The following is a 14,551-nucleotide window of genomic DNA, read 5'->3' as shown; positions in this document are numbered from 1 at the left end:
ATTCCTCTTTCTCTCCCTCTTGCACTGCACAGTGGTGCAAGAAGGCAAGGTGCAATCCTGCACCGTGGCCCCCAAAGGACCTGCACATCCTGCCCCCCCACCCCCCTCCACACCTTCTTTGCTCATTGCACCTCAGCCCCCATTTAGCAGCTGGTCTCATGAGCTGCACTCCCTCCCTTGAATATGAACTGCTTGCCTCGGCATTCATTGCCAACAAGGTCTCGGGCCTGGATTTCCAAATTAACAGCAGCATCTTTTCACCTCTGAAGTATTAAGAGCTTTGCCCGATGAGAGACTGGAAACTCTCCCCCACTGGATCCTCAAGCCAGGGTAGGCTATTTGCAGGTCATCCACATGGGCTGGTCATTTGATCTCGTGGATGAGCAGCCTGCACGGCTCAAGTGAAAGCTGGGGCACCACACTTCTCAGCAGGGAGGGGGCCATCATTTATGGCCAGCCCTGCCTGGATCTGATGCCACCATTGCTTTAATGTTCCAGGGTAATTGGGAAGGGCCTGAAGTATGGGGCCCAGGTTGGGGTTGCTGGATTTCATGGAGATCTCAACCCTGGCAGTTCCTCCAAGACTGAAGTCATTGCAGGGTCAGGCTCCTGAAGGGATCAGAAACTCTTCTTCATCTGTGGAGGCTTCTTTGGGGTCTAGGTCTGGCTGGGTCCTGACAATGTCCTTTGTAAAATGAAGTGCCCAGAACTGGATCCAAGGAAGGTCTGGCCAGTCCAGAATAGAGTAGAAATGCCATTTCTCATGATCTGGGCACTAAGCCTCTGCTAATATGCAGCTTAGGATTGCAGTAGCTTTTTTAGTAGCTGCATCACATAGCTGGCTCATGAAAGTGAGGCAATTGGAAGCCTGCTTTCGGACTATATGATGTCTGGCTTCCACAGAGAGCTCCCATGGTGGGTGCTCCTCAGTGCAAACAAGCAAAACCTCCCTGTACATAGAAAGCTAGCATGTCAGGGGGAAGGGTTCTAGTCTAGCCTAGTTTCCCTGGACTCAAGCTGCCTTGTTTCCCTGGCAGCAGTCTACCTTCCCAGGTTCCATGGCAACCTTTATGCCACATTGCAGAACCATGCCCTCACCTGTGGAAAACCTATAAAAACTTCTAGTGCCACCAGAGGGCATTCATTCATCCTTTCCATTGAATGGCTCCTGCCTATGAGTGACCTGTGTCTTGACTGCTTGGAAGGGGAGTGAAGGGCCAGCAATGGTGGGTCAGTTCTGCGGGTCAGTTCTGGCTGCAGAGAGTTGGCAGAGTTCTGGATTTCACTGGAAGCCTCTTGCCAGCGGCAGGTTGAGCCTTGCCTCATGATGGCTTCCCAGGTGTGCCAGAACTACCACCCCGAGTGTGAGGCTGCTGTGAACCGTCTGGTGAACCTGGAGCTGTCTGCCAGTTACGTCTATCTGTCCATGGCAAGTGCTTATTTTTTAAGCTACGGCAGTCTGAGGCACACCTGGGGATCCAAGGTTGGGAACTCCTACATTAAGGGCTTTCAAGGTGAATACCAGCACTTTAAACTGGACCTGAAAGCAAACAATGCAACTGATACAAAATCAGCATTGTCTTGTCTTTTCAGGGGAACCCCAGACCATGATGCATTTCTGGTTCGGTCTATGGTCCCCTGTCAAAGATCAGGTCATACCAAAGCTTAGAAGTGGAACTATTCTTTAATGCAACAGCCTGGCTTAGAACTGTAGACACATTATGGTAAATATTAAACGTTTTGGGACCCCTGACATCTATTGACGAGTCTTAAGATTTTAGGCTGCCTGTGGGAAATGCCAGAAAATGCTGACACTGGCAAATGTGAAGCCCAGCTGAATGTCCTCAGAAAATAATGGAACGCCACACTCATTCCCATCTTCTCAGAAACTTGAGAGAATCACTCTGTAGCTTTATGTAAAACTGCTTCAAAGTACCGTCGCCAAACTGCCGTACAGGAACTCCTGTTGACTGGCCCGTTCTGCTTGCTCTCCATCCTGGACCCCAGGCCTACTATTTTGAACGGGACGATGTTGCCCTCGACCACACGGCTGCATTCCTGAACGAGGAGTCCCTCAAAAAGAGAGGGTATGCGGAGGAGTTCCTGAGCTACCAAAACCAGCGAGGGGGACACATCATCCTTCAGGACATCAAGGTGACCCATTTGCGATAAGCTAACACAGAGCTGGTGCAAGCAGAGAGGCAAGCTAGATCGCTGCTGTGGGTGCCCAAATCCCAAGGGTGCCTGCAGCTTTGGGGGAAGTGTACTGAGGCAGCTTCAGAGTTCACTGGCCAGATGAGCACAGAGGCAGTGGCATCCCAGGACCTCTGTGTGCTTCGGGCTGCCCATACCTGCATGCACACCCTCCTCCTTCCCCTCTTGCTCGTTCTTTCCCTTAATCTTGTGCATGCACAACTGTAAAGTTGTATAGGACTCTTCCCGTTTCCTCCCCCTTTGCATTACTAGCCTAGCTGGTCAGGATGCAGGTGGAGGAGGGTGTGTGGGGGCGAGGAGGCTGTTTGCTGTGCCACCGCTTGGCGGAGAGCGCCTCCAGTGATGGGAGGTGGCAGGCGAGGCAGTGGGGGGCATCCTGCTGCCCCACCAGCACCCCAATAACCTGCCTTCGCTTCTCCTACACAGAAGCCGGACCAGGAGTGGCAGAACAGCCTGGGAGCCTTCCAGAGCGCCCTGCGGCTAGAGGAGAAGGTGAACCAAGCCCTCCTGGACCTCCACCGACTGGCTACCGAGAAGGAGGACTCGCATGTGGGTAACTTGGGTTTGAGCAGCAAAATGAAAAGCTGGGCAGATGTGTGTGTGTGTGCGCGCGCGCAGAATGGAGGAGAGACACTCCAGCATTTCACAGGTGGCAGCCTGCCAGTGTTTAGGGGGCTCGGCCAAGAGGTCTGGGAGGCAGGGCCTACAGTTCTGACTACCAGCGTCCCACGAGTGGGGAGCACGTCAGAAAGATGTCAGATGACTAAGCAGGGCCACCCAGAGCATTTATGAGGCCTAAGGCAGGTGTGAAGTCAGGGGCCCTCTAAAAAGACGCCCGTGTGCACAAAGTTGGGGGGCCATGAGCTGACTACAGACTGGGCAAATCCACCCACCCACTTGCAGAATGAATCTCTAGAGGCTCTGGGGAGGGGGCCAAATCCTGAAGCGTGGCAATTGCAGCAACACACGGGAAGAAAAACTGAACAGAGCATCCTGCCAAGAGGCCCAGACAGGGATAAGATCGAGGCAGCCATCCACCAGGGGCAGATTCAGCAAAAGAGAGACTGCTGGAGCCTCTGGAAGGGGGGCGACAAGGATGGAACCAAAGCGCTCCTTTGGATGCCGCACCGCAGCCCAGTTGGCTCCTCTGTGCTGGGTGAGTCGATCCCTTGAGAAGGAAGCATCGCCCGTGAAGAGCAATGCCGCCTGTTCCAACTGGCAGCAGCTCTTCCGTTTCAGGCAGTGAGAGGCCTTTCCCAACTCTACAAGCCCCAATTGCTCACCTAGAGATGGGAGGGGGGCTGGGGCTGGGGCCTCCTGCACACGAAGCATCTCTTCTGGACTGAGCTTTGTCCCCTCCAGTCATTGGCATGATTTTCCTGCCAGGCACGTCCTGCAGCCTTCAGAAGAATTCCGATGAGCTGCTGTGAATTAGCACAGGGGGTCCCAACTGTGGGTCAGTTATCCCCGGCCACAATGGCTGGGAATGATGGGAGTTGTAGTCCAACCTCTGGGGACCGAAGCTGGGACCATCTGGGGAGGGTAAGCCTGGAGCCATGGCTCACTCTTCCCCTGCTTGCCTTCTTGGTGCAGCTGTGTCACTTCCTCAAGTCTCGATTTTTGACGGAAGAAGTGGAGACCATCAAGAAGCTGGGAGACCACATTGCCAACCTGAAGCGTTTGGGAGTGCCCCAGGACGGCATGGGAGAGCACCTCTTTGACAAGCTCACCTTGGGGAACAGCAGCTGAACCGGCAGCAATTCTTTATGTAGGCCATGCAGTAGACCACTGAACTTCTTAGACGTGTGTGTCTGTGTTCATCTTTGGTGGGTGTTCCAAGGATTCTCTTTTGGAAACCCCTAGCCCCTCCCACAGAACTACAATTCCCAGGATTCCCTGCTGAGAGAGAATTACTATTGAACACCCCACTGGCTCAGTTTTAAAAACGAAGGCTGCAATTCTGTGCCGTTACTTGGGTGTAAACTATTGCACTCTGTGATCCTTATCTCATTTATCCAAATTTCTGAGTACTCAAATGTTTTGGAGACTGGGCCACTTGGATAAAAAAGGTGGTAACATACTCAAGACATGGGTGCAATTACGGTCTTGAGTCTGAATCCCTGCTTCTCGTGTTGCCAGTTTTGTTGCCTTTAACAGCAGCTTGATGAACAGAAATTTAGCCAGTGAAACTTTCTCCCATATGGAGAAAATTAGAAATAGAGAACAAAAATTAATTGATGCAAAAATCTTCACTTATTCTATTTTTGCATGTCAGGCTCCTGCTAAGACAACAAGAACCTTGAAAGATAGGATTCACTAGGAGTAGGGGCAAACACAAAAGAATCCTAAGTAGATATATTAATATATTTAATCCTGAGATTGTAATGAACATGGAAATTTATATGAATTATATTTATGCATATAATGGATGATGATACCAAATCTATTTAATGTTCCTAAATGCCTGCTTGGAGGCAGTGATGAGCTTGACGAGGGATAACAAACTGAGACTGAATCCAAATAAGATGAAGGTACTTACTGTATTGTGCAGGACTGGAAATCAGGAGAGTTCGATTTGCCCACCATTGTTGGGGTTACACCCCACCAGAAGGAACAGGTATGCAGTCCAGGAATGCTTCTGGATCCAAACCTCTCCTGGTGTCTCAGGTCGAGGCAGTGGCCAGAGGCTCTTTCTATCCGCTTTGGCTGATACATAGGCTGCGTCCATTTCTTGAGATAAACCACCTCAGAACAATAGAGCCTATGCTGGTAACCTCCAGACTTGATTACTGTAATACACCCTATGTGAGGCTGCCTTTGTATGCTAAGGCACTCTCCTAGAAGTCGCTGAACTTGGTCATTGGCAGACCAAGGACTCTTCTGCTTCTAGCGGCATTGACTTTTGTTCTTGTTTTTCGATGACTGGGTGTCAACACCTGCTTTTGAGATCACAGCAAAGAAGCAGTTCAGAGCAAGTCTTAACCACCTAGGGTCAAACAGGTTTACTGGGGTGGGTGGGAGCAAATCACCAGGGGCTGGGTTTTTTGTCGGTTGGAAGAATTATCTCATTCAAGTCCTTCCTGGCCTCTTTAGGGTGACCCAGGTGGGCATTGATTCATCAAGTCTCTCTCAGACTTGGATGGCTATCCTGCATTGCCTAAGGCTGCACCTTTTGAGAGGGGCCCTGTCGCTACCATTCACCTCTGTCTTTGTTGTTTCTTTCAAGAATTCAAGGGGAGAAAGCAACAGCTTTAGAATAATGTTTTTTTATGAATTTTTGACCTTGTCAACTGCCTTTAGCATGCAAAAGCAAAAGCAGGTGAAGAATTTAACAAACCAATAAACAGACTATTGTCCCTTCCATTTACACACAAGTATGAACATAACACATTTTGCAATCTTAATTTTATTTATGATTAAAAATTGAGTTATTTTAAATAAAAAACAGAATCTTTTGAACTCAGAAACAGTCAATGGGCTCGTTCTCGTGAGCAAAGTACTGCCGAAAGTTGGAAGGAAGAGGGGGGTGCACAGATTCCTGAAACTCAATTGTCTGGGTGATGAAAATGTCAGGTGGGGGACTGGGAAGTGATTGAGTGCGAAGAGTCAGTCGTAGCTGGTTGGAACAGGCAGCTGACATTAGTGATGTCAGATCTGATCTAGGGCAGAAGAGCGGTCGCTTGTGCACACTGAGCTATGATTGTGCCTCGCATACAATTGTCCAATTGGGATTTTCGCACCACAGATGGTCAAGAAACAAAGTTTGTGTACCTCCTCTGCCTAACTTTCAGTGGCACTTTGATCATGAGAACCAGGCTGCTATTTAATAGACGGGAAGGGGGCATATCCCTCATTGTGCACCAGTGACCTCACATCACTGTCGAGTACTTGAAAGGTGACATTGTACATACAGAGATCAAGACAGAGCCCTACCCTGTGCAGGGCACTTCTGTTAGGGCGCCCTACCCCCTTACAAGACAGAAGTGCTTTGTAATGTACTGTCATCTCATCACACACACTTTGGGTTCGTACCAGGGTAAAGAGAGAGATAGGGTACAACATGGCCAAGGATATGCCAGCAAACTATGCATACGGAAATTAACACAGTTCACAGTAGCTCTCTTCAGGCACTGACTGGCCCTTCATGGAGGGGCCAAGGTGTGTGTGAGAGAGTGTGTTGTGGGGTAGGGAGAGATGTAATGGCTAGTCGTGCCTTCATGCTGCGCCAATATGCTCTCTGGCCACATATCTTCAGATGTGCTGAATGCAGTTAGAAAGTGCTTGGCCTAGGGGAGCATGGCTAGCCAACATGCTCCAGGTTTGCCCTCTTTGTGTGTTGGTCTCCAATGGAGGTCTAATGTCCACATGGAACTTGTGGCTCTAGTCACAATCTAAGCATGTTAATCCTACAACTCAAATTATTACATACAGGCAGAGAGGCGATCAACAAGTCTCTCTCTTCCTCAACAAAATGAAGCAAGGTATCATTTTAGAGAGGACAAAACATACATGGAGACAATAACCTGTCCCTTTTCTGCATACAGTTTCTTAAACCTGGTGCAGATATAGCACCTGATCTCCTAATCATGGTTAGGAAATTGGAAGTACCCCATGGGCCTGTGCACTTTTGTCTCCCCTGTCATGCATGAATTCCAAAGACAAAAACAAAAAAAACCCACCCCCATAATTTGAAACAATTTTGAAATTGTTTGAAACACTGTTTAGCTGTACAGCTCCACTGGCACTAATCCTCTATAATAAGATCCCTTGGTGTGCGTCCGTGTCTTAGAAGGCTGGTGTCTGCGTCCGTGTCTCCCTTGGCTGTTCTGTCTTGCCCAGAACAGGCCAAGGGAGACACGACCGCCGGCACCAGGCGGCCATGTTGGGCGGTTGTTCTCCCGGCCGCAGAAAGGCCGCCGGGAAGGGACAGACGGCGGGGGCGGGCAGCACTCTGGGCGGCGGGGGTGGCACTCTCCGCCCGTCCAGGAGGGCAGCGGCGGCGACAGCACACCCGACCAGGCCGTAGGGAGGCAATGGCGACGGTGGCGACCATGTGGGCTGGTTGTTCGCCCAGCCGCAGAAAGGCCGCCGGGAAGGGAAAGATGGCGGGGGCGGGCGGCACTCTCCGCGGCGGGGGCGGCACTCTCTGCCCGCCCAGGAAGCCAGAGGCGGCGACAGCGCACCCGGCCCGGCGACGGGTCCAGCCCGACCACCAGGAGAGGAGCAACGGCGGTAGCGGGTCCGGCCCGGCCACGGAGAGCCCAGAGGCGGCGATGGCGGGTCCGGCCCGGCCGCCCAAGCACAATCTACACAACAGCCGGGGGGTGGGCAGAGGTGATGGCAAGAGAACCGGCCAGGCCGCGGGGTGCTAGATACAAGAGTGGGGCAGGAGAGAGGGAGGGAGAGTGGGGCAGAACTCTCATAAAAGGACCCCCACTCTCGGCCAGAGGCAGTGGCCCCAGTCGGGAATAGGAGGATGCAGTGCGGCCAGAGGAGGCGAAGATAACCGGCCCCAAAAAACTGCTAGCGCCCGTTATTTTAAACGGGCTTAAAAATACTAGTGGTAAACATGAAGCAAAACTTCGATTGGAACTTTGGTTTGAAGCAAGTTTACAAACCAACCATGGTTACAAGACAATCCTTGAAGTGTTAAAACAAAATACATTCATGATGGGGAAGAAAGGAGCACACTGGTCCTTGGTGGGGGTCAGAGCAATCTTTTGGCAATTCTCTGGAGGAAAGCGAGAAATATTGTCTGATAGGCATTTAATAAGAGATTCTAGATTACAAATAATATAGTAGAGAAGAGCTAGTATAATTAAGACAGAAAAGGATGTCCTTTTACATTCTAGCTTCCCCCCTCCATCACCTTTCCCCTCACCAAAAATATCCATCTTTCACCAAGTTATTTATACTCTCTCAGTAAGGATCAAGGCATAAAATGAATCCAGTATGATAGATGGCACCGACACTATCTCTTTTCAATGTTCTCAACTTTTAGCACACTGGAGCTGTACATACCTTGAGAGCTGGGTGGGAGGCTCACACCCAGCTGTCATCCAGATGTTCATTTAGCCAACTTCTGGGTCATTTCCAGGAGGAAAAGACCCTCTGGGTGGAACTGTATGGCACTTCTGCCAGTAAAGGAGGGTAATGCTTTTCTTTTTTTTAATGGCACACTTTTCATTTAGATATCAATTATGACAAAAACCTCTGGTTTTTCGTCTTCATGGATCTGCATTGCTGAATATGTTATTGCTTTCACCTCTGTGCCCTGAGGGGGAACAAGAAAAGCAGAATGAATTCACACACAAACTTTCTGTGTGATATACAAGCCCAGCAACAGGCAGAGGCTGTGTTCAGTCATAATATAAAGCCTAGGTTCAGCTTAGCTAAACAAAGCATGGTTTCAGGTTATGAATTTCTTGGATACTAACAAATATTTTTCAGCCAAAGTAACTTTACCATAAAGCATCCCTGCATTTGTTTGTTTAGGCACTGCCTATCCAACTTGACAAGGCACCGAAAATGGGGTCAGAAGACGGTTTGCAAACTGTGAGATGGCTCTAATGGTTTGCAAAATAGCCATTTTGCTAAGCATGGTGATCTCCAGAACAGAAAGGGAAGAGAGGAGGAGGAATATGCAAGCCTTCAGGTGCTCCCAACAGTGTTCCCTCTAACAGGGATTCCCAGATGTTGTTGACGACAACTCCCATAATCCCCAAGCAAAAGCCATTGCAGCAGGGGATTCTGGGAGCTGTAGTCAACATCTGGGAATCTCTCTTAGAGGGAACACTGGCTCCCAATCTATGAACTGTTTTGAAGCTTGGGCAGTGTTATGTTTGAGCTGAGCCCAACACCCAGAGCAGATAACAACAATAGCATCATTTCCTTGAATACGATGAGGGAATATGCTTTCACAGACAGTCTGCTGGCAATGGTTCCCACAGGAAGACACTGGCTGACATACAAACTAAGTACTACTACAAAGTACTACTTGATTTCAATAGGAATTCTGTTGAATAATTTTGTCAGGATGTCAGCCATTCTCTCCTCTTATTGCCTTCCAAGTGGCAGAAGGAAGAAACTGTTTGGCTTCAGGAGATTCTGCCCGCAAGAGAATCTGTGCAGGAGATTACATTGCCATGGCTGATCTTGATCAGTTTGTAGACTAGAAGAAATGTGGGGTGGTGGGAAGATGTTGTCTACAGTAGGCATCAATGTGTTCGATTCTCAGAACCAAGAGGGTGACTAGTGAAGCCAGACTGGCCTCTGGCCCTCTAGCACTCACAACAAAAACTGTATGTGCACACACCATTCATGACATACCTGAGGATGCTTGGGCAGAGAGAACTCTTCCCCCCACCTTAAAGAGAGAAGGGGGAAAGATAACATTTATTAGGAGATTACAGAATTAAATCATGGATTTTTAAAAAAAACTCATGTCATTTTAAGACAGACACATAGCACAAACATTCTGAGAAAATAAAAGGGCTGTCATGGCATGGTCAGCAGGGGTAGCCGAAGGTACTGTGGTGCCACAGGCCAGGCACCAAATGCTGCCTTGCTCCATGCCTTGGTGGGGACCAGCCCCCTTTCAAAACCAATCCTTGCAAGCTCTGAAAGTGGCACAGAAGGCAGGGAGGGGGGGAAGTGGCCAGCGGCCTCCTCTTCCCCTCTTGTGCTTCCTGCATGCTTTGCAAGAAGTGAGAGGAGAAACACTCCTTGCAGAGCTTGCACCAGCAGGGGCCATCTCAACCCCTTGCAGGCACCTCAGTCATCTGCTGCCAGAGGCAACTGCCTCACCAAAGAGCTGTTAATGTAGGGCAAATGCATTATCTCAAAAGAAGGCCAACGTCACCTGACCCTACAGTCTAATGAGCCTAAGAATGTCGTGATAGAATGGAACACTTTATACCAGTGATCTGCACACAGGAGCCACTATGGCCAATGACCTCCGTGTCAGAGCCGTTTCCTGCTGTGCTGACCTCTGCACAGCCCTGTGCTTTTATCAGTGCTGGGAGGGAGACCTCTCTTGAGAGCTCTATGGGGGAAACTCTGGGCACGCCCTCCAAGATGGTGCAGGGGCTCGAGAGGGTTCAGTTTCCCTTAAAGGAGTACCCTAGCCCCGTGCAAAGCACAGCACTGCACGGTGAGAATGATCGTCTCTGCATGGTGCCAGGGGACTGTGCTGAGGATTCCACTTTGGCCGAAGCTTCTCACAGGCCCAATAAACAATTAGTCAGAGGGCCATGCTTAGGCTTGATAAAGGTTGCCACTGGCCCCTGGGCCTTACAATAAAGAATACTGCTCTATACCATGAGATGACCACAGGCCCTCAAAAACCTCCCAAACCCAAAAAACTTCTGGAACATGCTCTGTGAAAGTTCCTTTCATATAGGACCACAATGTTTCAGTACTGAAGGAGACTCCCTGGAGTCTCAGTATTTCTGTTTTAAATTGGATGCTTCCACTTACTCACCCAATAGACCTTATTCTGAATCTCATTCGGTCAATGGAGAGCACTTTCACCTCCTACAAAGAGAGAAAAATACAGACAAAGCAAACATGAGCTGCTAGGGAAGAGTCCTTCCTTTTGCATAACGCCTCACCTGACAAAGATGGCAGACATCCTAAATGCATGCAGAAGAGCAGATCACAAAAGACATACAACATCTAATTCAGAAGTAGGGGAAACATCTATTTGAACGTGTATCTAAGGATTCCTTCAGCATCTACTTTTCATGTAACCCTAATTAATCAGGAAAGACCTTCCTGAATCACAGTCTCAAGACACTAACATATTGCCCAGGGCTTCTAACAGTCTCCTTCTCCCTCTCCATTGTTTGTTCTACATTTGTCTTGAAGAAATGTTCTGTGAATCTTGAAAATGAGCATACCGCTCTGTGATCGTCAGTTAGTCCCAATAAAGGTGGCATGATAAAGTTGCTGTTTGGGTTTTCTCACATGCTAATAATCCACCATGTTAAAAGTACTGATGTTAACTCAAAACTGATTGTATTTAAATGTAGGGGTCTGACAGCTCAGCGATGCAAGAGTGCTGGGCTCTCCAGCTGTTGTTGGACTACAACTCCCATCAGCCCCAGTCCCAAATTATTGCAGCTCGGGATGATAGAAGTTGCAGTCCAACAACATCTGAAAAGCCTCAGGCTGGCCACCCCTGCAAGAGTGTGTGGCTGATGTACGACCAACTTGTGGCACTGTACAGCACGCACTTTGAGAGAAGGGAAATATCCCCATCCCATAAGGCTGAACACAGCAAACACTCACCCTGGGAATGAAAAACTCGTTTGCACTGAATTTATACAGCCATTCGTCCAGAAAGTGAAACAGAAGAGACAGCATGTCATGTCCTGTTGGAGAGAAACCAGGAGGTGGTGAAATGCTCCTCAGCATTTTATAGGACCTTCCTACAATGCACAGCTTAGTAGACAACTCCCTCAGCTATGGCTATGGTTAATGAGCAGCTTAGTAAACAACTGCACTCCATGGCTAAGTTACCACTTAGGACAGTTGTCTTCTCTACATTTGCATCTCAGGTGTGAGTGAATAAGGAAGCAGGCCATAATTTGGGGAGAGCACATGCCTGGCATGCAAAAGGCTGCAGGTTCAGTCTCCTGCATTTTCCTATCTGCATAGGAAAAAATTTCTAGAGCAGGGCTGGAAAAGACCACTCCCTGATGCTTTGAAGAACTGTTGCTCATTAGGACAGGACTGAGAGAGACTGTCCAGCAGTCTGACCCAGTAGAAGGCAGCTTCATGTGTTCAATAAGCACACTCAGAGATTGGCAGGTCTTCTTTCAATACATCTCACTTTCCAATTAATCTGATATAGTTACAAGAGCATTTCTTACCCTCTGCCTCCACCTCCACTGTGTCCAGAGGTTCCACTGTCTCTGTATCTGTCATGTACCCAAACATGGCCATGGCACATTGTTCAAATGCCTCTTCCAAGGTATCACCCCATGCATGTAACCTAAAAATATATCAGCATTAATCCTTCAGGACGTGGTGTCCATAAGCTAATGGTGGAAGCATACAGAGGAGAAACACAATACAGGAAAGAAAAGTTGGCTTCACTTATAACAAAAGTAACTCTTTTGAACTGTGTACCTGTCACAGCTCCTACACAATGAGCAAAGAGGCACCTTTTAAAGTGAATTTTTGCTTATATTTAGCAGGCAGAGAGCAACCGGCCCTGCCACCCTTTTCATCCCCAGCAGAGTTTTCTCCTATTGGATCTTGCTGGGGTCTCCCTACTGTTCCTTCTTCTATTGTGAGCCCTTTGGGGACCGGGGAACATTCCCTCCATTATTACTCTTTTCTCTATGTAAACCACTTTGAGAATTTTTCCACTGAAAAATAATACAGCCCCATAAATCAGGGGCATGCCAGATCGATGTAGAGATAGATCAGATCTAAACAGCTTGCACTGTGTAGTCAGGAAAGGACAGATGTTCAATCTCTGGCAAAGAGGAACCATTTGGAATGCAGTGATTGAAAGAAGGCAAGAGGAAAAGTGTTTCCTTTAGGGACAGAGCAGGAAAGAACTCTGGATTACATAAGTGGGGTGTATGTGTATATATTATAAGTATTTCTTAAAAATATGATCTTGATCTCTCTCTTTCCCCCTTGTGCCTATTAGATTGTAAGGTTAGAATGAAATACTCACTGCACATCAGCAGTATGATCCAGATCTAAATGGGGATTTAAAATATGGAAACATTAGGTCACCTGGGTCATCATTTCTTCCGTATGCATTTTACACACTTCACAGAGTACTATGTTCCAAGGAGCAAACAATGGGCCTTTCCAGGAAGGCTCCTGTCTCCAAATAAGGGAGTAGAGCATAATCTATGTTAAAACCTCCAAAGCAAAGATTCCTTGGGTGTAGTTATGTTTTAAACTCAGCTTCCCACCGGTGCCTACGGATCCTCTGACCTGGGAGATGGCAAGTCACCAGCAGTCCATGCGACAACAATCCTCGTTTGCCCACCACACAGCAAACCACACAGCATATTATGGGTCTATATGCTTCTAGCAGCCAGCAGCAGTACTCACACTCGTATTTCTTCGTGATAGGAGGATATTTGGCTCTAGTGGCTTTCTGGTCTTCTGTCAAGTTGTAGTCCCGGTAGTTGTCTGCCTCCATGGCTGGATGATGTGGTGGCGGCGGCCATGCAAAAATGGACTCACTTCCTGCTCGGGGAGCGAAAAAGGGCTCCTCTGGCTGGGGAGAGGCGGGGTAGCAGCAGCACTTTCTCTTGTTTGCAGCTTCAGCCGGGGAGGTTGGCACCACCGTGCGGCGGCGCCCACATTGAAAGCGACAGAGGCCGACCTAGCCAGCCAGCCAGCCCCGCGGGCGCCTTGCTGGGACCCCCACCCCCGTGCGTATCCTGGTTGCATATCGGTCCCTGGTGGAACGAGGCAAAGCCGTCGTGCAGTGAGCCGTAGACATGCCCCCCACACCACCACCAGCCAAGGAAGAGGCCGCCCTCGGCGAGGGTTGCCAGCTTTCTTGCCTGTTCCAAGCCAGGGCTCCTCTGCCCTCCACACAGTGGCACCGCAGCAAGCAGGAATCCTGAAGGTGGTGGGGCTTTCCCTGACGTGCGCCAGTGGGAGGAAGGTTCCCTCCCTGGCCGGATTTCAGGAGGGTGCCGTTGCGAGGTCCCTTGAGAAGTCCACCATGCGGCTGGGAAAACAGGAAAGAGAAGAAGAGGACGGCCAGCAGCAAGGTGGAAGGGACTCGATGACGACAGCAATGAAGGCACCACGGAGAGACCTTCAAGGCCAAGGGGAAGGCAGGTCAGCCTGGAGAGAATCTCTCTCTGTGGTCGCTAAGAGTCGGCACCGACTTGACGGCCCTTAAAACCAATCGCCGTTGCGAGCTGCGCAGGAGCTTGGCTAGGGGAAAGAGTTGGCAACCTTCCTTCCGCCCTTCCCACATGGATGATGATGATGGAGCGTGCTTGGCGGGTGAGGGGCGGGGCCAAATTCACTGGGCGCGTCGCCTTAGCGCGCGTGCGGGCGGAGGGGGCTCCTGAGCACGACCCCCCCTCGCCCCGCTTTACAAGAGAAGGACTGAGGCCTTGGCCTGGCTTCCGTGGGCAGCGGCGCAGGGCTCTCTAGGGCCAGCCCCCCCTGCTCCCTGGGTCTCCGACCCACGAGGCCGCCAGCCTCCCGCAAGCGCGCCTCGACGGGAGAAAATGGCCGCCTCCCAGGAAGCTTCAGCGGCAACCGCCGCTCAGGAGGAGCGCGCCAGTGCGCATGCTCCCTCTTTCCCTCTCGTGCCCCCCGTCCCCATCTCAGGCGGGCG

At 49.8% G+C, this 14,551-nt stretch overlaps 2 protein-coding genes across 4 annotated transcripts; one reads left to right on the top strand and one right to left on the bottom strand.

Moving 5' to 3' along the window:
• The first annotated feature begins 1,119 nt into the window (after positions 1-1,119).
• LOC128333033 (ferritin heavy chain A-like) lies at positions 1,120-4,016 on the top strand. Of its 3 annotated transcripts, none has more exons than XM_053268032.1 (4): positions 1,120-1,429; positions 2,008-2,154; positions 2,641-2,763; positions 3,808-4,016. In XM_053268032.1, the coding sequence occupies exons 1-4, from the start codon at positions 1,325-1,327 to the stop codon at positions 3,961-3,963; spliced, it is 531 nt and encodes a 176-aa protein (XP_053124007.1). In that variant the 5' UTR covers positions 1,120-1,324; the 3' UTR covers positions 3,964-4,016. The 3 variants fall into 3 exon arrangements, with proteins under 3 accessions (XP_053124007.1, XP_053124008.1, XP_053124009.1); XM_053268033.1 differs by having other exon boundaries at positions 1,121-1,226; XM_053268034.1 differs by lacking the exon at positions 1,120-1,429 and adding an exon at positions 1,599-1,724.
• Positions 4,017-7,963: 3,947 nt separating this feature from the next.
• Positions 7,964-14,472, bottom strand: ZBTB8OS (zinc finger and BTB domain containing 8 opposite strand). The gene is made up of 7 exons (XM_053267220.1): positions 13,297-14,472; positions 12,908-12,932; positions 12,090-12,211; positions 11,506-11,588; positions 10,697-10,749; positions 9,544-9,580; positions 7,964-8,488 (listed from the first exon to the last, which is right to left on the bottom strand). The coding sequence occupies exons 1-7, from the start codon at positions 13,385-13,387 to the stop codon at positions 8,402-8,404; spliced, it is 498 nt and encodes a 165-aa protein (XP_053123195.1). The 5' UTR covers positions 13,388-14,472; the 3' UTR covers positions 7,964-8,401.
• Positions 14,473-14,551: the final 79 nt, after the last annotated feature.

Source organism: Hemicordylus capensis, chromosome 7, assembly GCF_027244095.1.
Source record: "Hemicordylus capensis ecotype Gifberg chromosome 7, rHemCap1.1.pri, whole genome shotgun sequence".
In the NCBI taxonomy this organism is placed as follows: domain Eukaryota; kingdom Metazoa; phylum Chordata; class Lepidosauria; order Squamata; family Cordylidae; genus Hemicordylus; species Hemicordylus capensis.
The sequence above is the reverse complement of the archived record's forward strand: the minus strand, read 5'-3'. Positions and strand labels throughout refer to the sequence as shown.